This window comes from Anolis sagrei, chromosome 4 (assembly GCF_037176765.1).
Source record: "Anolis sagrei isolate rAnoSag1 chromosome 4, rAnoSag1.mat, whole genome shotgun sequence".
NCBI lineage: Eukaryota > Metazoa > Chordata > Lepidosauria > Squamata > Dactyloidae > Anolis > Anolis sagrei.
Genome location: NC_090024.1, coordinates 234,300,120 through 234,325,752, shown reverse-complemented (window position 1 = coordinate 234,325,752; position 25,633 = coordinate 234,300,120). Strand labels below are relative to the sequence as shown.

At 43.6% G+C, this 25,633-nt stretch overlaps 1 protein-coding gene across 2 annotated transcripts in view; it reads right to left on the bottom strand.

Moving 5' to 3' along the window:
* COL9A3 (collagen type IX alpha 3 chain) overlaps positions 1-25,212 on the bottom strand; it is a 102,877-nt gene extending 77,665 nt beyond the window's left edge. Inside the window, exons 1-8 of one of the 2 annotated variants that reach the window (XM_067468227.1) lie at positions 24,774-25,121; positions 20,202-20,249; positions 18,825-18,887; positions 15,509-15,590; positions 11,714-11,792; positions 9,208-9,274; positions 5,598-5,746; positions 1,679-3,556 (exon numbers count right to left, since the gene is read on the bottom strand). In XM_067468227.1, the coding sequence (XP_067324328.1) occupies positions 2,362-3,556; positions 5,598-5,746; positions 9,208-9,274; positions 11,714-11,792; positions 15,509-15,590; positions 18,825-18,887; positions 20,202-20,249; positions 24,774-24,839 (1,749 nt within the window). In that variant the 5' untranslated portion in view covers positions 24,840-25,121 and the 3' untranslated portion in view covers positions 1,679-2,361. Of the gene's footprint in view, positions 1-1,678; positions 3,557-5,597; positions 5,747-9,207; positions 9,275-11,713; positions 11,793-15,508; positions 15,591-18,824; positions 18,888-20,201; positions 20,250-24,773 lie in introns of those variants that run through there. The other variant, XM_060771973.2, reaches the window with a different exon arrangement.
* Positions 25,213-25,633: the final 421 nt, after the last annotated feature.

Here is a 25,633-nt window from a genome sequence, read left to right as displayed (position 1 = left end):
TACCCACAAAATAGCCAAGATTGCTTGGGTGAAGCCAATACGCTATGCCCCAAACCAAACCAGGAAGATCAAGAATCTTTTCTAGAATTATGGCCTTCTGAAGTTATCTACTTCTCAGGGATATATGCAGACACTTTTGATGAACATACACACACACACACACCACTCTTTCTGTTAATTTTGAAGCATTGCTCACTGTACAAAACCTGGTACTCACACCTTGCACTTTTTTATTGTTAATCTTTTCCCATGTGACTGTTGTTGATGGGCCACAAGCTGGATTCTGACTGCCTGCACACCAAATCAAAATTCTGATATTCTGTTGAATGTGCAAATATGGTTATATCCTTGTATCTGCAGGGGAAAAATTCATAAACTTTGCATGGATATGCAAAATTGTGGATAACAGCAAACTCTGGGTTGTTGTGAGTTTTCCAGACTGTATGGCCATGTTCCAAAAGCATTATCTCCTGATGTTTCACCCACATCTATGGCAGGCATCCTCAGAGGTTGTGAGGTCTGTTGGAAATTGGGCAAGTGGGGTTTAGATATCTGTGGAATGTCCAGAGTATCTGTTTGAGGCAAGTATGACTGTTGCAATTGGCCAGCTTGATTGGCATTGAGTAGCCTTGCAGCTTCAAAGCCTGGCTACTTCCTGTCTGGGGGAATCCTTTGTAGGGAGGTGTTAGCTGGCCCTGATTGATTCTTGTCTGGAATTTCCCAGTCTTTTCTGAGTGTTGTTCCTTATTTACTATCCTGATTTTCAAGTTGAAACAAAGGACTCTTAATACTCTATGATCCATGTATCTGCAGAGGATTCATTACTGAACTGTGGATATGTAAAACCTATTGAAAAAAGGGATAGCCAGACCTTAAATATGCCTAGAGGTAAATGGCTTCAGCTTCCCAACATACAACGATGACAATACAGATCTGACTTGTGGATGTGTTATGATTAATATTGGAACCCCTGGTGGCACAGTGGGTTAAACTGCTGAGCTGCTGAACTTGCTGACCGAAAGGTTGGTGGTTCGAAATGGAGGAGCTGGGTGAGCTCCCGCTGTTAGCCCCTGCTTCCCCCAACTTAGCAGTTTGAAAACATTGCAAATTTGAGTAGATTAATAGGTACCACTTCTGTGAGAAGGTAATGGAACACTCTGCAATCATGCTGGCCACATCACCTTGGAGGTGCCTATGGACAACGCCAGCTCTTTGGCTTAGAAATGGTTTGAACAGCACCCCACCCTCAGTCAGACTAGACTTGATTACAGGGAAACCTTTACCTATGATTAATATAGTAAAACCTTGTAAATGATATGTTTTGAGCACTTGAAACTTCGATCTGCTATGAGTATAGTAGCATTATAAGTTGGGTTGTTGCTAGGTAACCTCACTACCTCCGAGGATGCTTGCCATAGATGCAGACGAAACGTCAGGAGAAAATGCCTCTAGAACATGGCCATATAGCCCGGAAAAACCTACAACAACCCTTCGACAAAGCATTATAAGTTATCGTGTTGTATGTATTGAAGATAACAGATGAAGGAAAACCAAGAATTCATTGGGGATTGTTGTTTCCAAATTAAAAGGACGAGGGAATGAATGGCCAGTTTCTTACTTCTTACATTTCCCTCCTCTTGATTCTGACCAACTGAAAGATGAAGAGGACTACCAAAACTTTGCATCCAAAAGTTAAGACTTTTATTTAACACAAACCAAGTTGATTTAACAAATGCTGGAAAAAGTGCCCACAAAGTGGCCAAAATTGTATTTTTTTTGCGCCTCGCCCTTAATGTTCATTTTTCTATTTAAAATCAGTACTCTTTCGAGATATTTAAAAACTAGAAACAGAAAGAGAACATTTTAAAAGAGCGGAACATATCAAGTTTCACTGCTTTCTTTACCCCAAATTCATGACCTATGAGAACTTGGGTTTACAACGGAGACGTGCCCATGTGCTGCATAGAGGCAGCCAGAACCCCAAATGTGCTTCCCCACCAAGTGCCCCCTCCCTTCACCACAACATTTTAATTTTATTTTAAAACAGTATTTCTTTTGCACTCCCACAAACTCCTGGGAGAGTGTGACTGACCACTTGGAAGTCTATTTCACTCGCCCTGGTTTCGTAACACCTTTAAGAACACTTCTAGTTTTGCAAACTGGGCAGGTATGCTCTGCTCAAATCTGACGAAGACCACAATGCCTTCTGAGGTCGATTCCTCCTGCTTTATAAACACTTATATATATATATATTTTAAACATGGGAAGAACAAACCACACAAGCTGCAGACTGAGGCTGCCTGTGAGCACCTTTAGCACCAGCGGGACTACATCACCCTACATCACCCTGAAATGGGGCAGCTATTTTCCTTCAGGCTTTGCTATAGTATTTTCTGTCTCTTCAGGCTTTGCTATAGTATTTTCTGTTTCTTCAGGCTTTTCTATAATGTTTTCTGTTTCTTTAGGCTTTGCTATAGTGTTTTCCAGGTCTGCCGTTACGTTCTTATGCGCATCGTCCTCTTTTTTTTCTTCCGCGCTCTCCTCTTTTCGACCTATCTTGGCATCAACTTCTCTTTCAACAACTGGCTGGCTATCACAGGTCAGAGATTCCTCCTTTTCAGGTGAAGAGGTAGTTTCAGGTTTAGGAGGTTTGTCCACAGTATGGCTAATGGGTGGAAGATCATTAACCGTACTTGTTTGGGAATCAACCAGCGAGTCCTCGCCTGTGCTTTTGCCGTCGGCCATATTGGTCGCAGAAGGAGCAGCATCTACTTTGGTTTCATCTTGGCAAACCTTGTTGGTCTTCTCAACGTCGGAAGACGTTGTTTCCTGATCTTTGGAAGGTCTCAACTTGGCGTCTTCTTTCTCAGACATCCTTGCAGCATCCTCTCCCGGTGCCAACTCCTCCATTTTTCGCCTTTTAATCACCGTACTGACTGTTTCAGACTCCTTTATGTTTGCACCGCTTCCATCGCCTCCTTCAGACACCAATGCGCTTGAGGTCTCTTCTGTAACTGTACCACCGCCCAGGCTTTTTTGATCGATCACACACTCTTTGAGATTGCAGGAGATCTTCTCAATATCAGTGGGACTGTTCAGTACTCCATTGCACTCCCCACTTAATTTGCTCATTTCCAGCTTCCTCTTCTTGGATTCCTTGAGGTTTTCGTTCTCTGCTCCGCTCTCCTCCGCAAGAGCTTTCCTTTCCAATTGGACCTCTTTATCGTCTTCATCGTTGACTTTCTCCACCTTGGAGCTGGCCACCAATTCCAGGGTCTTAGCCTTGAATTTCCGGAGTTTCTTGTGTGGACCCCAGCTGAACTCCCGCTTGGGTTTGTAGTTCTGCCACGCAAAATGAACCAAATCGCGCCGCTTCTCCTTGCTTCGGACCGTGAACATGAAGTAGTCTAAGGCGCTCATCATCACATTGGGGAGCTTGTGATGAACTAAGGTCTCTGTCAGGAAGAACTGCACTAGATGCACCTGATAGTTTTCATATCCCATCTCTCCCAAGCATTTCAAGATGCGAGTGATCCGTAAATTGTTGTGGCTGTACCTAAGAAGAGAAGAGCGAAGGAGAGGGAAGAATGAACACTTTGATACTGTACAATATCTGAAACTGTCTGGTTGCCATCAAAGTAAGCTTCAATGTACAACCTGTGGCCCTCCAGGTGTTTGGGACGCCAACCAGTTTGCTCAATGGTCACGAATTCTGGGAGCTAAAGTCCAAAACACCCGGAGGGCCACAAGTTGTGCAGGCCTGATGTATGGCAAGTCTACGAATGAGCAAAGCCCAAGAGAACCTATGAGAAACAACCAGTATTAATAAAAGAAGCCTAGATTGATTCATGGGCTACCTGGTGGCACAGTGGGTTAAACGCTGAGCTGCTGAACTTGCTGACCAAAAGGTTGGCACTTCAAATACAGGGAATTTTGGCCTGCATCAATAGGAGTATAGTGTCTCGGTCCAGGGAAGTCATGCTGCCCTTTTTTCCGCTTTGTTTAGACCACACCTGGAATATTGTGTCCAATTCTGGGCACCACAATCAAAGAGATATTGACAACCTGGAAAGTGTCCAGAGGAGGGCGACTAAAATGATCTGGAGAACAAGCCCTATGAGGAGCGGCTTAAAGAGCTGGGAATGTTTAACCTGAAGAAGAGAAGGCTGAGAGGAGACATGATAGCCATGTATAAATATGTGAGAGGAAGTCACAGGGAGGAGGGAGCAATCTTGTTCTCTGCTTCCCTGGAGACTAGGATGTGGAACAATGGCTTCAAACTACAAGAAAGGAGATTCCATCTGAACATGAGGACAAACTTCCTGACTGTGAGAGCCGTTCAGCAGTGGAACTCTCTGCCCCAGAGTGTGGTGGAGGCTCCTTCTTTGGAAGCTTTTAAACAGAGGCTGGATGGCCATCTGTCAGGGGTGCTTTGAATCCAATATTCCTGCTTCTTGGCAAGGGGTTGGACTGGATGGTCCAACTGTATGATTCTATGAGTGGGGTGAGGTCCCGCTGTTAGCCCCAGCTTCTCCTAATCTAGCAGTTTGAAAACATGCAAATGTGAGTAGATCAATAGGTACCACTTCGGCGGTAACAGTGCTCCATGCAATCATACTAATCACATGACCTTGGAGGGGTCTACGTACACCAGCTCTTTGACTTAGAAATGGAGATGAGCGCCACCCTCCAGAGTCGGACACGGTTAGACTTCATATCAGGGGAATCCTAATCTGGCAGAAGAAGTGCTGAAGTATCCAGAAAATGTTTAGAAAGATTGTCTATTTAGAATATGCTAGGGATTGTGGCGCAGCTGGCTGAGTGTCAGCTGCATTAAGATCACTCTGAGCAAAAGGTCATGAGTTCAAAGCCAGCCCGGGTTGGAGTGGGTTTCCAACCAATTGTGTGTAGCCTGTTGTCAACCTTTGCAACCCAAAAAACAGTTGCATCTGTCAAGTAGGAAAATAAGGTACCACCTTAAAGTGTGGGGAGGCTAAATTAACTGATTTATGAGGCCATAAAGAAGACTCCAGCAAAGCATTCCAGAAGGGAAGGATGAGGGAATGCGGAAGTGCTTCATCAGCATCGCAGATGGACGATGAAAGCGACAGCTCCCCAGGGGCCAGAAAAGTTAAATAGCCTCTGTGTATGTCTGTATATGTTTGTATGTCAAAAATTGGCATTGAATGTTTGCCATATATGTGTACACTGTAATCTGCCCTGAGTCCCCTGCGGGGTGAGAAGGGCGGAATATAAAAGCTGTAAATAAATAAATAAATAAAATCTTCCAGCACAATTTCTGGCAGAAACACCATATGATGAAGATGATGATAATTGGGTTTATTTATAACCCCCTTTTCTCCCCAAGGGGACTCAATATAATCACACTGGACGAGCACAAAAATGCCCAGAGGTGACCTACTTTGTCAAATGAAACCATGGCTATGGTCCTGCTGATACAGGAGCCATACAGTACACAAACAAAACAAAACAAAAACCATGCTAATTGTGTGATAATTGAGGCATCCAATGAAAAGCACCGAGAAATGCATGCATATGCAACACAATGCAGATGTCCAGCTAGTGGATCAACTTACCGGTTGAGGTTCTCAAACCTCTCGCACCAGTTCTCCGCTCTTCTCAGCTCTCCCGTTTCTTCGTTGACCAGGTCAATTCCGTAAAACCCCAGCATGAGCTTGTAAGCCCGGACAAACCTGTCCATCACTTCCTTAGATTTTTTGAAGGCCTAAATGACAAAGAAAAACCCCTATACATTAGGCACACGGAATACTGCTTGTTCAATCAGAGGTTGTGTGGGAAATGAAGGGACTTTATATCATGACTAGCCATCCCCTGCCACACGTTGCTGTGGACCTCAGAAAACAGAGGAACTCCAGGCATGAAACAATAGTCAGAAGAGACATATGGAAGGGGCATTGATAGATGGAACAGAAGGTAGATGGATAGAACATAGATAGGTAGGTAGGTGGATGGTCAGACAGATACACACACATATTTAAGGGGCCAAAGGGGGTTGGACTGGATGGCCTTTGGGGCTCCCTTCCAACTGATTGGCCATCTGTCAGGCAGGCATTGATTGTGTCTTCATTTACCACCCAATGAGGTTGGACTGGGTGGCCTTTGGGGCTCCTTTCCAACTGGATGGCCATCTGTTGGGAGGGCTTTGATGGTGTCTTCCTTACAAGGATGGTAAAATATCAAAACATCCGGGTGTTCCCTGGGCAATGTCCTTGCAGACACCCAATTCTCTCACACCAGGAGTGAGTTGAAGTACACCAAAAGTACCCTGTTCTTAACTATGAACTCTGCTGCTGAGTATGCATGGGTGCTTTTGGACAGCACCTGTGAACAACTCAGTTCAGCCTATTTAGTATGCATGCCCAGTGTGGAACACATCTCACCACGTTAAAACAGTAGTTGTGGCTCTTAATGAGACATGCTGCATTGTCACGGGGTTTCTGCGCCCTGCACCACTGGAGAAATTATACTGTTTAGCTGGTATTGCACTACCTGACATCTTCTGGGAAGTAGCAGCCAATAATGAAAGAACCAAAGCAGTGACATCTCCAGCTCATCCCGTTTGGGTATCAGCCAGCACGTTAACGACTTAAATCAAGAAATAGTTTTCTAAGATCTACAGAGACACTCGCTGGAACACCTCAGCAAGCGAGAGTCCAAAAGTGGCAGGCTCAAACACAAAATCTCAATCAATGGCCGATACCAAATGAGAGACTCCCCCTGGGCAACTTGGAAGGCGCTGAACAGACTGCGCTCTGGCACCATGAGATGCAGAGCCAACTTTAAGAAATGGAGCTACAAAGTGGAATCCATGACATGCGAGTGTGGAGAAGAGCAAACTACAGACCACTTGCAGCAATGCAACCTGAGCCCTGCCACATGCACAATGGAGGACCTTCTTGCGGCAACACCAGAGGCACTCCAAGTGGCCAGCTACTGGTCAAAGGACATTTAACCAACTACCAAAGCTTGCAAACTTTGTGTTTTGTTTGTTTGGTTTGTTAAAAATGCAATACAACTGTTTGGTTTGCTCCCGACACGATAAATAAATAACTATGAGTTGTATTGTTGAAGGCTTTCATGGCCAGAATCACTGGGTTTATGTAGGTTTTTTCGGGGTATGAGTTGCATGTAAGTTGGATGTCTGTACCTTAGCAACTGCCTATCATTGTTTTTCCTTTATTCCCCCCAAAACTTGTCCCCAGCTTTGGTGTTACTTCACTACTTGATTTGGGAGGTGGGGTTTCAGTTTGAATGCTGCAACATGATTGTGTGATGGTGCCCAAACAGCAAGATTTTGAACAGCCCCATTTTAAAACAAAAGAAAACAGGTAAGGCTGGATGGCCATCTGTCAGGGGTGATTTGAATGCAATATTCCTGCTTCTTGGCAGGGGGTTGGACTGGATGGCCCATGAGGTCTCTTCCAACTCTTTGATTCTATGATTCTATAAGTGTTTTAATCAGAGAAATGGCACACAGAGAGAATTAAAGGGGAGACACTTTCCCTTCCACTGTTGGCTCTGCTGCAATCCAAAGCTGCTTATAAGCAGGTACAGAGAGATAAAAGCTATTCATTTATGTTTTAATACTACTTTCCGTAATGTGCATTTCCCAGAACAAAAGAAATAGGATTTAATCCTCTTGCATTCTTCCCAGTTTTGAACACTTCCCCCAAAAAATACACGTAGAAAGTGTAGATAGTATGAAAAGGTGCTCAGAGAAATGGAAATGTTGGCAAACATAATGCACAAAAAGATGTTGAGTGCAGGCATGGGCAAACTTTTGCCCTGCAGGTGTGTTGGACTCCAACTCCCACCATTCCTAACAGCCTCAGGCCCCTTCCTTTTCCCCCTCAGCCGCTTAAGCGGCTGAGGGGGAAAAGGAAAGGGCCTGAGGCTGTTAGGAATGGTGGGAGTTGGAGTCCAAAACACCTGCAGGGCAAAAGTTTGCCCATGCATGATATAGAGCATGCAGTTTTTAAAAAGGTATATACAAATGAAAATACAATGTATTGTCGAAGGCTTTCATGGCTGGAATCACTAGGTTCTTGTGGGTTTTTTCGGGCTATAAGGCCATGTTCAAGAGGCATTTCTCCTGACATTTCGCCTGCATCTATGGCAAGCATCCTCAGAGGTAGTGAGATCTGTTGGAATTAGGACAATGGGTTTATATATCTGTGGAATGGCTGGGGTGGGGCAAAGAGCTCTTCCCTGCTGGAGCTAGGTGTGAATGTTTCAACTGACCACCTTCATTAGCATTTGAAGGCCTGGCTGAGCCTGGGAAAATCTTTTGTTGAGAGGTGTTAAGATGTGCCTGGTTGTTTCCTCTCTGCTGTTTTGCTGTTGTAATTTTAGAGTTTTTTAATACTGGTAGCCAGATTTTGTTCATTTTCATGCTCTCCTCCTTTCTGTTGAAATTGTCCACATGCTTGTGGATTTCAATGGCTTCTCTGTGTAGTCTGACATGGTGGTTGTTGGAGTGATCCAGCATTTCTGTGTTCTCAAATAATATGCTGTGTCCAGGCTGGTTCATCAGGTGCTCTGCTATGGCTGACTTCTCTGGTTGAAGTAGTCTGCAGTGCCTTTCATGTTCCTTGATTCGTGTTTGGGCAATGCTGCATTTGGTGGTCCCCATGTAGACTTATATATAAACCCATTTTCCTACTTCCAACAGACCTCACTACCTCTGAGGATGCTTGCCATAGATGCAGAGAGGAAACAACCAGGCACATCTTAACACCTCTCAACAAAAGATTTTCCCAGGCTCAGCCAGGCCTTCAAATGCTAATGAAGGTGGTCAGCTGAAACATTCACACCCAGCTCCAGCAGAGAAGAGCTCTTTGCTCCACCCCAGTCATTCCACAGATATATAAACCCATTGTCCTAATTCCAACAGACCTCACTACCTCTGAGGATGCTTGCCATAGATGCAGGCGAAACGTCAGGAGAAATGCCTCTAGAACATGGCTCTATAGCCCAAAAAAACCCACAAGAACCTAAATGAAAATACAATTTGTTCATAAGTGGAACATGGGTCCTAAGGTCTTACAGCCAGAGATGTTCTTCCTTCTCAGAGTAGTAGTAGTAGAGAAAATGGGAGAATTTTACAACGAAGGGAAAGTGTGGTCCTTGAGCCAGCATTTTAATAAGTTCTGGGAGACCCCCTACCTCAATTTCTTGGCAGGTGAGAAGCCTTGCCCGCCAGTTCATCCCCTGTTCACGCAAAGGAAACAACCTGGAAAGAAAGAAAGAAATTATATCCCTGTCAAGAACAATGCAGATTGAATGACCAGCAAGACCTAACATCACGTTGAGTTTGATTGGACAATGACAGGCTGTAGTTCAAAGGAGGGCAAAGGCCACTGTCCTCTTCTAGGCACTTCCAACACAATTAGAAGTGACACTATATTACTTCTTGTTCTGGAGTTCAGTAGGAATATAATCTCCTTAAAGAATTTGGGGTGGCTCTTTCTTTGCTATCTTTTCAGTGGTCAGGTAAGTCCTTTCTATTCTAGCAAGCCTTTGAGAATTGACTGCAGACAAGGCCTTTTTTGTCGAAGGCTTTCATGGCCGGAATCACTGGGTTGTTGGTTTTTTCAGGCTATATGGCCATGTTCTGAGGCATTTTCTCCTGATGTTTTGCCTGCATCTATGGCAAGCATCTTCAGAAGGTGCATGCCATATATGCAGGCAAAACGTCAGGAGAAAATGCCTCTAGAACATGGCCATATAGCCCAAAAAGACCTACAACCACCCAAGGCATTTTTGCTGCTGTGTTATAAAGTAACAGGAACACTGCAAAAGTGGGAAAACACTATTATTTAACAAAACCAAATCAGGGAGAATGCCTCTCAAGGAATGCCTAAGTCCTCCAGGGCAACTTCTGTGGATTTCATTACTTGCAAGTCTGGTAAATATGTTCTTTCCAGGAATCCCTATGTTCTCCAGGCTTTATATGAATGGTCGTTTTCTACCAAATATTGACATAGAACTGTGCTGGAGGACCTAGGAGTTCCCAGAAATAACATACTGAGGAAACGTCTGTAGACCCTCCACGTCTCACAGGCGTATAGCAGTCTATAGGCGTCACATGCAACTCCTGGAACAATTCCATCAGCGCTGCCTCCGAAAAATCCTGCAAATCTCTTGAGAAGACAAACGGACAAATGTCAGTGTGCTGGAAGCAAAGACCACCAGCATTAAAGCGATGGTCCTCTGCCATCAACTCCGCTGGACCGGCCATATTGTCTGAATGCCCGACCACCGTCTCCCAAAGCAGTTGCTCTACTCCAAACTCAAGAACGAAAAACGGAATGTTGGAGGACAGGAAAAGAGATTTAAAGACGGGCTCAAAGCCAACTTTAAAAACTCTGGCATAAACACTGAGAACTGGGAAGCCCTGGCCCTTGAACGCTCCAATTGGAGGTCAGCTGTGACCAGCAGTGCTGCAGAATTTGAAGAGGCACGAAAGGAGGGCAAAAGAGAGAAATGTGCCAAGAGGAAGGCGCGTCAAGTCAACTCCGACCGGGACCGCTCTCCACCTGGAAACCGATGCCCTCACTGTGGGAGAAGATGCAGATCAAGAATAGGGCTCCACAGTCACCTACGGACCCACTGCCAGGATACTACACTCGGAGGACCATCATCCTCAGACTAAGTAAGTAAATAATTGATGAATCATCACAGAGATTACGATTTTCTGGGGAAGCCCTGCTCTTGGGCCCGCCTCTTTTGCAAGTGCGGTTGGTGGGGACAAGAGACAGGGCCTTCTCAGTGGTGGCTCCTCAGCTCTGGAACTGTCTCCCCAGTGATTATAGATCAGCGCCCTCCCTCCTAGCCTTTAGAAAGAAAACAAAGACATGTTTTCTTTCTAAAGGCTAGGCATCCTCTCCTGAGGATGCTTGCTATAGATGCAGGCAAAACGTCAGGAGAGAATGCTTCTGGAACATGGCCATACAGCCCAGAAAACTCACAGCAACCCAAAGACATGGTTGTGGGACTAAACCTTTGGTTAATAAAATAATGCAGTGCAAAAATTAATTAGGAAATATGTGCAATGACAACCGGAATGGTTATGGCTACAATTTTTGGATCATGTGATTTTAATATTTATATTAAGATGTTTTTAATGCTTCGTTTTAATGTTTAAATGTTGTTTATGTCTCATGTTTAATGGTTTTAATGATTTATAGTTATATGTTCGTGCTCAGTTATTATGATTTTTGTTTTTACATGTATATTGGCATTGAATTTTTGCCATTAGTATGTTATAAACCGCCTTGAGCCGCTCCCAGGGATGAGAAAAACGGTACATAAACATAGTGAGTAAATAAGTAAATAAATAGATCAAATTTGTGAATAAGTTAAACTTGCAAATGTGGAGGGCCAATTGTACTAAAAACTATGGTGCTTACAGCAGCAGTCATGGATGTAACTGTTTTTACAGATACAAAAGAGGCAGTTAACACGTAAAAATACTCAAAGACAAATAATCCCATTTTTCCATTAAGGGCCCACCCAAACGAAATGTATTATCTATCTTTTGAAATATGCCCTGGCATAAGTGTGAGAAAGGACAGAGGAAAAGAAAGGAGGAAATGAGACCATCCAAATGTGGGAAGCAGTTCAGACCACCTCCCTGTAGGCCATTGCCCTTTTAATTTACTATATTTACCACTGGATATAGGAATGGTTTTCTTCTAGAATTCCATAGTCTTTCTGCCACTTCTCAAGAAGGTCATCAATAAAGAGGCCTAGAGGAAGAATGAGAAAATTAAATATGTAAAAATAAATCACTTCCAATGGTCAAGGTGCAAATGCTCTGAATGGTTTCATGGTCTCTTGCTCATCGCCAACAACAACACAAAAATGGGATTTGCATGATGTGAAAACAAGAAAAAAGTGTCCCAATTTTCTGAGGCAACATGGACAACTAAATTGGGTAAAGGGGAGGCCATCTAATCCCCCAAATCCATGGTCACGTGGCTGGCACAACTGCATGGAGTGCCGTTACCTTCCCGCCGGAGTCGTACCTATTGATCTACTCGTATTTGCATGCTTTCGAACTGTTAAGTTGGCAGAAGCTGGGGCTAACAGCGGAAGCTCACCCCGCTCTCTGGATCCAAGCTGCACCACCAGGGGTCTCTCCTTGTAAAATACAGTGCAAATACAATGATAGTGCTATGTAAATAAATGGTAATGATGCACTTTCTTCCATGACTTTCTCCTTTCCTCATTCCGAATCCTGAACTTTCTGCAGTATCAGCCTTTTTTTGTTATGTCAGGAGCGACCTGAGAAACTACAAGTTGCTTCAGGTGTGAGAGAATTGGCTGTCTGTAAGGACGTTGCCCAGGGGACGCCCGGATGATTTGATGTTTTATCCTCCTTGTAGGAGGCTTCTCTCATGTCCCCCCACATGAGGAGCTGGAGCTGATAGAGGGAACTCATCTGCCTCTCCCCAGATTCGAACCTGCGACTTGTTAGTCTTCAGTCCTGCCGGCCCAGGGGTTTAACCCTCTGCGCCACTGGGAGCTCCAATATCAGCCTGATGCCTTTCATCTACCCTAGCAAAGCAGAAGGTGCTCCTGCTCCATACATTCACTGACTCTCTCTCCTTCCTGACTTACTGCTGGGTTGTGGATGAAGCCAGATAGCATCCTGGTAATGAACTATGGATGCTCTTCTGAATATTAGTTCTTTCACGTCTGAGAAAGGAAGGCCAAGCCAGGCATACTTAACATCCAGAACAGTTACACAATATCATGAAATGTGTCCTCTCCATGATGGTTGGGGTCAAGAAGAGTAGACCTTGTATTATAGGACTGTCATGAAAAATTAGAGAAGTTGCATTTGCCTTATATGGGTTGTGCTGAAGAGGTACAATAGAGGTTGCTTGCCATATAGCCAAGTAACATCAGCTGAAACCACCTCCAACACGACCATTAGATTAAGATCCTCCGGGGAGGCCCTGCTTTCCGTCCCACCATTGTCACAGGCGCGATTGGTGGGGACGAGAGACAGGGTCTTCTTGGTGATTGCTCCCCAGGTATGGAACTCCCTTCCTGGTGAGATCAGGTTGGCCCCCTTCCTCCTGTCCTTTGGAAGGATAGTAAAAACTTGGCTGTGGGACGAAGCTTTCGGGACAGGGCAATAAAGCGGCAATAGGAAAGATGACCAGGCCAATTAGATTTGAGGCGGATGACTAGGACAGTTTTAAATGGTGTATTTTAATATTTTGATTTTTTTTTAATGTGTATGTATTCTATGTGAATCTGTGTCCCGGCATTGAATGTTTGCCGTTTATATGCTGTCCCCTTTGGGGTGAGAAGGGCGGAATATAAATGTTTTAAATAAATAAATAAATAAGGAAGTGGAAAGAGTGTCATGCCAGACATATATGTGGACAGCAATAGCTGCCACTATCCCTGACAACCATCTACAACACTGATGGGTAAAGTACAGTCTATGGGTCAGATGTGGTCCCAGGACCCTGTTTTGTGACCCCCTGTTGTATTTCAGTCAGTGATTGTGTCTGATGTCACTGGGGATGATGGTTTTGCTGGGCCTGAGATTTCAAGTCCTGGCTTTGCTGAAAGGCCTGAGGTTTCAAGTCTTGAAAATAAATGTTGTGTTTCTCCTGTAGAGTCTGAAGGCCAAATTCCTGAAAGGGACCCAGAGAAGTCTTTCTCTAGGGAATTGACTCCTGAGGATGAATTGTCAGGTGCAGAGGTTAATGAGCCAGGTGATAGAAGACAAAACTTTATAAACTTAGGGCGAGTTCCCATGCCCGCCAATGGTGATTGTGCCTATTATCTCGTTTTCTCAGATTTACCATGACCAATAGTATAGGAAAACATCGGACGTGTCCCTGCTCTCTGATATAGACTCTGACACCATCGTGTCGAGATCACTCAATGGGAAGTGTTACATATGTGACACTTGGCTTTTAAGTTCTGATTCTTCCCCTCAAAAATGGCCCATTCCCCCGGGTCTTCTCTTTTAAGATACAATACAAGAGGCAATTTTCACAATGTTAGGCCCTTATTTGGGTGTAAAGGTAAATGATTTCTTCAACAGAAAGGAGGAAAAATGAAAATGAACAAAATCTGGCTACCAGTATTAAAAAACTCTAAAATTACAACAGCACAACAACAGAGAGGAAACAAACAAGGACATCTAATCACCTCTCAACAAATGTTTGCTCCAGGCACTGTCAAGCCATTATATGCTAATCAAGGTGGTCAGTTGAAACATTCACACCTAGCTCCAGCAGACAAGAGTCCTTTGTCCCACCCTGGTCATTCCACAGATATATAAACTCTTTTTCCTAGTTCCAACAGACCTCACTACCTCTGAGGATGCTTGCCATAGATGCAGACGAAACATCAGGAGAGAATGCCTCTAGACCATGGCCATATAGCCCGAAAAAACCTACAACAACCCAGATTTCTTGATGGTTTATGAGGCAGGAAAAGCTTTATATGACACAAGGAAAAGATTTTAGATTAGTCTGGACAACGTTAGAGGATAAAGAACATCTTTCAGCAAGCTTTTGTCAAGGGAATTTCTAGTTTCATGTTCTAAGTCTGCCAAGTTCCTGTTTCCAAGTCTAAGGGATTATTCTGGAGTTCTGTGTATTGGATTTTCATGTTGTTTTGGTTTATCTGGATTTTGCATCCTTGGATTTTGCATTCTACCTTTGTACCTTGAAGTTAATGAACTATTTCACATCTTTGGACTATACTGTTTATCATTTTTATTGCTTTGTTTTGATATATTCTTTAATAAACTGCTTGCTGATTATATTGGACTGGTGTGGTGGTTAAGTACAGAGGTGTTTCTGCTTTGGGATACAACACCAGCAAATCCTTTCAAGAGATCCCAAACTTTCTCTTCCCCAGGATTATACAAAGGGACTGACTTGCCTGGAGACAAGCTTTGATTTTTGATGTCATGATTTTGTTGACATGAAAGCATTTCACAGTGGGATGGGCACTGTTGGATTGAATCTCCCATTATCCCCAACCTGCTGGGAGCTAGGATCCAAAAACATCTGGAGAAGCAGAAGTTTCCCTGCCTCACTCAGCTGCAAAGAAAAAATTAATTGTGACATACTGCAAGGAAGGACGCGTAAGTACTTAAAGAGAAAGGAAGAAGCCTTCGCCTCCAGGGAAGAAGAGGAAATCACGTCCCTCTTAATGGCAAGATTCAACGGCTTCCCAATGCCTGTTTAATTTGGATGCCCAGGAAGAAAACAACTATAGGAGATATATATGCTTTCAGATATTTAATATGAGTGAGACTGACTGCCGGCTCTCTGCCTGTCTGCCTTATTTGAGAAAAGGGGGCGGAAGGAGAATCCCTTTTCAAGTAACACACAATTCAATCCTGCGTCGAGGGCCAAGGGGCAAAACACAACTTGACAGCCACTGTTTCCTTTTGAAAACAAAACAATACAGAAAGCCATACCGTTAGGCATGAAACGAATCTCGTTTTTGTAAAAGCTTAGATTCCACAGTTCTGCCTCTTCTACATCCGTTTCTTCTAAATCCTAAAGGGAAAGAAAAGAAAGAATCATTGAATACGGCGGTGGAAGCAGCGATTTCTTTAAACAAACAAACATATCCATGAACAATCCATACAGTAAGACCTCAGTGTCTGGACTACAGTTACCTGACATTGTGGATATGTCTGAACCCAATTATATTACCTGATTTTCAGTCCCAGAATACATATTATTATTTATTATTATTTACAGCATTTATATACCACTTTTCTCACCCCTAGGGGGACTGAAAGCAGTTACACATAGATAATGGCAAAAATTCAATGCCTTACAGCTACAATAGTAAAACCACACTTTAAACATATATCATATTAAAAACAGCACATCACCAAATATCAAAATAGTTATTAAAACCAAAAAACAATCTCATCAGTTATTATTTATATCATTTATTATTATTATTATTATTATTAACTTTATTTGTACCCCGCTAGCATTTCCCGAAGGACTCGATGCGGCTTACAAAGGCCAAGGCCGCAAAACAAAGCATAAAAAATACACAACTTAAAGCAAATCAAAACAGTTAAAGCAATATCAAAACAACAAAACAATAAAACAATATACCAAACACAATAAAACTGGGGCCGGGTCAAATGTAATGGGTACAAATTAAAAGTGCGGATGTGACAGGTGGTATGTCGGATTTTAGGGTAAGTGCAGTGTGCAAGCAATCTTACACTCTAATAAAGTGCTTCTGGGACATGTTGTTGGAGTTTTCCTATTCTGGAAAGGCACATCAGAATAGCCAGTCTTCAAATTCTTCCTAAAGACAGCCAACATAGGGGCCTGTCTAATGTCTTTTGGGAGGGTGTTCCAGAGTCGGGCGGCCACCACAGAAAAGGCCCTGTCTCGCATCCCCACCAGACGCGCCTGCGATGCTGGTGGAATCGCGAGCAGGGCCTCTCCGGATGAGCGAAGAGAACGCGTGGGTTCATAAACGGAGAGGCGGTCATGCAGATAGGATGGTCCCAAACCGTTTAGGGCTTTGTAGGTAAGCACCTGCACCTTGAATTGGGCTCGGAAAATAAACGGCAGCCAATGGAGCTCTTTGAACAGGAGGCTTGACCTCTCTCTGTAGGGAGCACCAGTTAACATCCTGGCTGCTGCCCGTTGGACCAGTTGAAATTTCCGAGCTGTTTTCAAGGGCAGCCCCACGTAGAGCGCATTACAGTAGTCCAATCTAGGGGTGACCAAGGCATGGACCACCCCGGCCAGATCAGCCTTTGCGAGGTACGGTCACAGTTGGCGCACAAGTCTCAATTGCACAAAAGCCCTCCCGGACACCGCGGACGCCTGAGCCTCAAGCGTAAGTGACGAATCCAAGAGGACTCCCAAACTGCGGACCTGTGGCTTCAGGGGGAGTGTAACCCCGTCTAACACAGGTTGCCACCCTATACCCCGATCCGGTTTACGATCGACCAGGAGGACCTCTGTCTTGTTGGGATTGATCTTCAGCTTGTTCATCCTCATCCAGATAGCCACAGCGGCCACGCACTCGTCCAGCACTCGAGGGGCCTCCTTGGAGTTAGGTGGAAATTAGTAGTAGAGTTGTGTGTCATCTGCATAGAGATAGCACCTAACTCCAAAACTCCGGATGACCTCTCCCAGCAATTTCATGTAGATGTTAAAAAGCATGGGAGACAAGATAGAGCCTTGCGGGACCCCACAGGTCAAAGGCCAGGGGTCCGAGCAGGCATCTCCCAGCTTCACCATCTGGGAACGACCCTCAGTTATATGATTCAGATAGCACTGAGTCTTGGCTGTTAAAGTGGTATCAAACTGCAATAATTCTACAGTGTATGAGGGGTATTCATTAAAGATTTCCCCTGACCCACTTCTGTTTATCACAGGATGCTGAAACTGCACATGTGCAATGATATACCTCTCTATAGGATACGTGCCAATTTGCAACTCAGAACTAATAACGGTCTTGATTTTACTGGTGCTGAAGTGGTGTGAGGTTTGATGATTGACCCAGTGGAATACAGAACAGTTCTCAAGTTCCTTTATTTGAAAGGCCACACGCCAAAGGAGACATTCAATGAGATGAAAGAGGTTTATGGTAATGATTCCCCATCATATGACGTAATCCAGAACTGGAATCATCAACTCAAATGTGGTCAGACTTCTGTGCAAACAGTTCCAATCCAAGACCATCTTCACATGCATAACGTATGCGCTCGATAGGTCCCCCAGCTGCTCACACCTTTTCAGAAGCAGGAATGCGCTCGAGCTCTATTGATGATGTGCCATGGAAACCAGGAGGACTTTTTCAACAGACCGATCACACAGGATGACAGCTGGGTCCATCACTCTGATCCTGAGACTAAAATCCAGTCGATGCAATGGAAGCATCATGACTCACTACCTCCATAGAAGGAACGTGGCCAACTCTTGGCAGGCAAGGTCATGCTCACAGTATTTTGGGACTAGCATGGAGTAGTACTGATGGATTCCCTAGCAAAAAGTACCATGATCACTGGGGCATACTATGCTTCACTGCCGCGGAAATTGTGGGAGACCATCAAAACCAAGAAACATGACATGCTCACCTTCTGCAAGACAATGCACCAGTCCACAACTCACATGTTGCCCAAACGGAAGCATGCTCTGGTGGCTTTGAAATTCAACTGCATCCCCCTTATTCACCCAACCTCGCACCATCGGGCTTCTACTTCTTTCCAACAACGAAATTATTTTTGAAGGGCAAGCATTTTTCAGAGGATGAGACTCTAATTTCCGAAGTCACAACATGGCTTTTGGAGCAACCTACAAGCGAGGTATTTACAGTTGCTTCAAAAGATGGGAGAAGTGTGTGTCTCTATGTGGAAACTATGGAGAGAAGGACTCATAACTGTGCCAAGTTTCATTGCTCTCAGTCCACAGGAAGTGGGTCAGGGGAAATCTTTAAGCACCCTCTGCTTCCCCAAACACCGGTTGATGCAAAAATGCAGCTTTACAAGGTCCCTTGCTAAGCCAATGCAGCTCCTTAATCCCCCCACTCATTTAAAGTCTGGACTACAACCCAAATAAGATAAACACTTCATACACAAGACAACCACCATGGACTACTGTTTTCAAAGCTGATGTTTACAGAACTTGGGGCTCTTCATGCTGCACCAGTACTACTACTTATTTAGGTATGGCATTTCTACCCCGCCTTCCTCAAACCCGATGGGACTCAAGCCAGAACTAGCCAAAGACAGTGAGATTCCTTACGGGATAACGCCGCCTGTACTTCTGCATATCTCTTGCTGCCATCCAGTTGCGTCTCTTTGTGTTCTAGGGTAAAGAAAGAGGTGAGAGTGAGTAGGGTGGCCACAGTCCTCAACAGTGCAAAATAAATCCTCAAGGAACTTTTTTTTTTCTTTTTTGATCTTGGAAACTGAGCAGAGTCAACTGGTGGAGACCGCCAAGGAATCCCAGATGACACAGGCTATAATTCAGGGGAAGAAACTAGCAAAACCACCTCTGAATATTCCTTGCACTTCCTAGACCGCATTTACAGATTATAAGCACACAAAGTGTACTTTGCTGAAATTTGTCTTGTGATGCTCAAAAGCACACCATAGGTGGTTTGCCAGCCACAGATCACAGTCTGTGGTTTGGGTTGTTTTGAGTTTTCCAGGCTGTATGGCCATGTTCCATAAGCATTCTCTCCTGACGTTTCACTCACATCTATGGTGAGCATCCTCAGAGGTTGAGGGGTCTGTTGGAAACTAGGCAAGTGAGGTTTCTATATCTGTGGAATGTCCAGGATGGAACACCTGGCCACCTCGATAATAATAATAATAACAACAACAACAACAACACTTTATTTGTACCCCGCTACCATCTCCCCAAGGGACTCGGTGCGGCTTACGTGAGGCCGAGCCCAAATACAACAATACAAGCAAAACAACAACAGTACAAGCAATTAAAATAAAACATAGACAATAAAATATACAACATTATCAATAAGACAACACGCAATTAAAAACAGTGGGAAGGCCAAATGTAAAGTTAAAATGGAAATAATGCTGGGACATGGACGAAAGGTGATAGTGGCGTTTGTGGAAGGGCATACGAGCAGATCTAAAAAATGTAAACTGCTTTGGAGGACAAAGTGCTATGGGATCATTATTCCGGGAAGGCACACTGGAACAACCACGTCTTCAAGCTCCTCCTAAAGACTGCCAAGGTTGGTGCCTGTCTGATGTCTTTAGGGAGTGAGTTCCAGAGTTGAGGGGCCACCACTGAAAAGGCCCTCTCTCTCGTCCCCACCAACCGCGCCTGCGATGCTGGTGGGATCGAGAGCAGGGCCTCCCGGATGAGCGAAGGGATCGTGTGGGTTCGTATACAGAGATGCAGGTAGGCGGGTCCCAAACCGTTCAGGGGTTTGTAGGTAAGAACCTGCACCTTGAATTGGGTCCGGTAAATGAATGGCAGCCAGTGGAGCTCCTTGAACAGGAGGGTTGATTAGAATCCAATGCCTTGCAGCTTCTTGCCTGGGGGAATCATTTGTTGGGAGGTGTTAGCTGGCACTGATTGATTCTTGTCTGGAATTCCCCTGAGCAACACTCAAAAAGCATTTCACAAAAACATTATTACTCCTACCTTACATCTTCTAAAACCCACGGACAAAAGGTTTGTCCTTCGCTGATCCTGAAAAAGAGACACATTTTAACATAAGTCAAAATTGTAAAAAAATTATCACTTTAAAACTGCCAAAATACTAAACATCAATTTTTTTTTGCATTTGTTCAGCTGCATTACAAAAGAGTTTCTTGAAATTTAGCCCCTTTCCCCAATAACGCAGGTAGAACAATGCTATTTTATAAATGTAATGTATCAAGGGATAATGTCCCCCTTTTTACAACGTTCCTGCAACTGCCTTATTACAGTCTGGTATGAAAAATCTCTCACCTTTGCCCTTTTATAACAAGAGTGGGCAACTATGGAAGATCGAGGGGATGCATTAGCCCTCCCAAAAAAAGTAATTATTTTTGGTTCTCACATTTTGAGGCTTCCGTGGCTCACAGAGTCATTGCAGGCAAAATAAATAATGGTTTTGTTTTTTCCAAAATTTAATTTTAACTTCAAGAACAACCAGAGCAATCCAAATGTAGTGGAAACGCCTTCCATATATCATTTCTTGGCATTTGGGAGCAAAACAATCCATACACAAATACATAAAGCATGACCTGGGGGCAGTTATATGAGGCCCATAATTGTTTGTTTATTTGTTTACTTTATTTTTATCCTGATACAGGTACCCAAAGCGGCTTACAATAAATATAACACTGTGCAAATAAAAGAATGTAAATACAGTAAAATATAAATACAAAAAAATCAATTCAATCTAGACAATACTTCATCCATTCCTGCTTTACAGCTATCCATTTCGCCAATTGTTGAATCTGGACTTGTCACCCGCAGTGGGTTAAACCCCTGTGCTGGCAGGACTGAAGACCGACAGGTCGCAGGTTCGAATCCGGGGAGAGGCGGATGAGCTCCCTCTGTCAGCTCCAGCTCCCCAAGCGGGGACATGAGAGAAGCCTCCCACAAGGATTCGAACCTGCGACCTGTCGGTCTTCAGTCCTGCCGGCACAGGGGTTTAATCCACTGCGGGTGACAAGTTCAGATTCAACAATTGGCGAAATGGATAGCTGTAAAGCAGAGATGGATGAAGTATTATCTAGATTGAATTGATTTTTGTATTTATATTTTACTGTATTTACATTCTTTAATTTGCATAGTGTTATATTTATTGTAAGCCGCTTTGGGTACCTGATAAAAACATCAAATCATCCGGGCGTCCCCTGGGCAACGTCCTTGCAGACGGCCAATTCTCTCACACCAGAAGCGACTTGCAGTTTCTCAAGTTGCTCCTGACACGACAAAAAACAAACAAACCCAAGTGTTATATCCACGTTTTCTATTACAATTCACACTTCCTCTTCATCCCATTGGTCTCTATATGTCTTTCTGTGTGTCTGTCACTCCAGGCATATGAAGAAGTGGACTGGAATCCACTAAAGCTCATGCTAGAAATGTCTTTTTCTCAATCAGTCCCACCAAGGTGTTACAGCAAAGCATGGCTATGTCTCTGGATGCAATTCTTTGAGTTACTTTAACTCATTACAGGACTATAACTTCTCTAAACGATCAAAGGGGGATCCTCTTGCAGATCTAGAACCATTTGAGACAAGGAGCAAAGAATGTAGTAAGGACGCATTATTATTGTTTAGAATATTTATTTATATTTATATAAATAAATGTATATAAACATATATATGTGTGTGTGTGTGTATGTTTAGAATATTTATTTATATGCTGCCCTTCTCACCCCGAAGGGGACTCAGAGTGGCTTACAAGATAAATATACATACAATATAGTATATTATTAGCATAGTACAATATCAGTATTACATATTACTATATTGTACTAGAATCATAAAATCAAAGAGTTGGAAGAGACCTCATGGGCCATCCAGTCCATTACATCATTATATTGTAATATTATTAGTAATATTACATGTAATATAAAATATATAATTGTAATATCATATTATTATTAGTATTATATTGTATTACATTATCTATCTATATATAAAAATGCTCTGTGCAAAATGAGTACCTTAAAAACAAAAGAACCAATGAACGAAATCACACCAAATTTGGCAATGAAACGTCTAACAACACAAGGAGTGACCATCACTCAAAAAATTATGATTTTGCCATTTGGGAGTTCTAGTTGCTGGGATTTATAGTATACCTAAAATCAAAGAGCATTCTGAACTCCATCAACAATGGAATTGAACCAAACTTGGCACACAGAACTCCCATGACCAACAGAAAATACTGGAAGGGTTTGGTGGGCATTGGCCTTGAGTTTGGGAGTTGTAGTTCACCTACATCCAGAGAGCACTGTGGACTCAAACAATGATGGATCCGGACCAAACTTGGCACAAGCACTCAATACACCCAAATATAAACACAGATGGAGTTTGTGGGAAATGGACCTTGATATTTGGGAGTTGTAGTCACTGGGATTCACAGTTCACCTACAATCAAAGAGCATTCTGAACCTCTCGAACGACAGAATCAGGGCAAACTTCCCACACAGAACCCCCATGATCAACAGAAAATACTTAAGGCCATCCAATCCAACTCCCTTCATCAGGGCAAGAAAATGTAATCAAAGTCTTCCTCACAAAGAGCCATCCAGCCATAGAGATAGATGGATAGATATGATTCACACACACACAGATATAGTATCATAGATTTGAAAGGGACCCTTAAAGAAGGACAATGATTGTTGAGATCACTGTCTGGTCCATAAGCTCATTTTAGACGGACCCATTCCAGCCAACTGGTGGGCATCTCAGTGTTTCTCAACCTGGGGGTCGGGACCTCTGGGTGGGTCACATGGGGGTATCAGATGAGTCGCCAAAGACCATCAAGAAACACAGTATTTTCTATTGGTCATGGGGGTTCTATGTAGGAAGTTTAGCCCAATTATAGGTGAACTATAAATCCCAGCAACTACAACTCACATATGTCAAGGTCTATTTTCTCTAACCTTCTCCAGTGTTCACATTTGGACATGTTGAGTATTCGTGCCAAGTTTGGTCCAAATCCATCACTGTTTGAGTCCACAGCGCTCTCTGGATGTAGGTGAACTACAACTCCAAAACTCAAGGTCAATGCCTATCAAACCCTTCCAGTATTTACTGTTGGTCATAGGAGTTCTGTGTGCCAAGACTGGTTCAATTCAGTCATTGGTAGAGTTCAGAATGCTCTTTGATTGTATGTGAACTATAAATCTCAGCAACTACAACTCCCAAATGACAGCATCAATCAACCCCACTAGAATTCAGATTTGGGCGTATCAGGCATTTGTGCCAAATTTGGTCCAGTGAATGAAAATACATCCTGCATATCAGATACTTACATGACGATTCGTGGCAGCAACAAAAATTACAGTTGTGAAGTAGCAACAAAAATAATGTTATGGCTGGGGGTCACCACAACAATGGAGAACTGTATTAAGGGGTGGTGGAATTAGGGAGGTTGAGAACCACTGGTTTATAGCAATTTTATTGCTCATTACCAGTATAGTGCGATGGTTTGAGCATTGGACTAGAATTGTGGAAATGAGTGTTCAAATCCCTGCTCATCCTCGGAAATCCACTGGGTGACCTTGGGCAACTCACACTCTCTCAGCCTTAGAGGATGACAAAGGCAACCTCTCTCTGTACAAACCTTGCCAAGAAAAAAACTGTGATAGGGTAAAAGAAATAAATAATAATAAATAATAACTTTATTTGTACTTCGTCTACATCTCCCCGAAAGGACTCGAGGCGGCTAACATGGGGTCAAGTCCAAGCAATTACAATAAGAATCTAGAGTTGGAAAAGACCTCATGGGCCATCCAGTCCAACCCCCTGCCAAGAAGCAGGAAAATTGCACTCAGAGCACCCCCAACAGATGGCTATCCAGCCTCCAATTAAAAACCTCCAAAGAAGGAGCCTCCACCATACTCTGGGGCAGAGAGTTCCACTGCTGAACAGTTCTCACAGTTAGGAAGTTCTTCCTCATGTTCAGGTGGAATCAGGTGGGTTGTCATAATTAGGACTGACTTTTATCCCATTTATGAACAGAGAATCATAGAATCATGGAGTTCAAAGAGACCTCATGAGCCATCCAGTCCAATCCCCTGCCAAGAAGCAGGAAAATTGCACTCAGAGCACCCCCAACAGATGGTCATCCTGCCTCTGTTTAAAAACCTCCAAAGAAGGAGCCTCCACCGTACTCTGGGGTAGAGTTCCACTGTTGAACAGCTCTCACAGTTAGAAAGTTCTTCCTCGTGTTCAGGTGGAATCAGGTGGGTTGCCGTAAGTTAGGACTCACTTGAAAGCCCATTATGATTGTGCCTTGATCAGGTACCCAGTCTTGTAATCCAGTCTCTTCCACTTTGACCAAGACGTCAAGTCTCTTTAGTTTCAGTGGAATTTTCCCCAGCATATAAGACTGCTGTCTCATATGCCTATTACTCAAAAGTTAAGAGAACTTATTCTTTTAGGAAGGATGTGGATGTTCTCCTGAAGATGAAGCTAGTGCAAAAACTGAAGTGCTCCACAGTGCTCCAGCTTTGGAAAGATAGATAGAAAGAAAGATCCTTACCTGAGCTGAGGAAGTGGCCAAAAGCTGACAAAGAAATAGGAATCCAAGAGCTGAAAAACTGGCCATAGTTATCACAAGCTAATGCTTTTAAGAAAACTCTCCTCTTTCCTTCTCCTGGTCCAGAGGTCCTGTTCTTTGCTTCTCAAATATCGGTGCCGACACAGGTCCTCTTGACTTCCAGAGAAACCTGGGTCTCCTGGTGAGAGAGGGAGACACACAGCCAGCACACACACACAGGGCAAAACTCCGATGGAAAAAGGATGCAGGCTCCTGAGAAAGTGGAGGAGGAGGGCTGGACAAACAGTGGAGCGAGAGTCAGGAAAAGAGGCGTACAGTCACTGCTCGCTCAAGATTTTTTTAGCCTACTGTGTATTCCAGCCAGAGAGCACCGGGGAGAAGGGGCCCAAGGGCAGAGAATAAGGGTTTGTTTAGCTCAACAAGATCATTGAGCATTCACCAACGATGGTTTTCCCTGGGAAAAAAAAGTCCAAATTTTTCTTCAATATGGCTCATAGATAAGTGCAACATCGATACTGAGTGATGCATAGAAAAACTGATGTGATTGCAAGGCATGAATGGAATGGATGCCAGCTGTAGCCATAACAGATCAATGAACACACCGAGGTGTCTACGCTCGAGTGGTAACAGCTTGAGACCACTTTAATTGTCATGGCAAAATTCTACAGAAGCCAGGGATTTGTAGCTTGAGATATAAGGCCCTTCCACACAGTTTTATATCCCAGAATATCAAGGCAGAAAATCCCACAATATGTACTTTGAACTGGGTTATCTGAGTTCACACTCAGATAATGTGGGATTTCCTGCCTTGATATTTTGGGATATAAGACTGTGTCCATAGA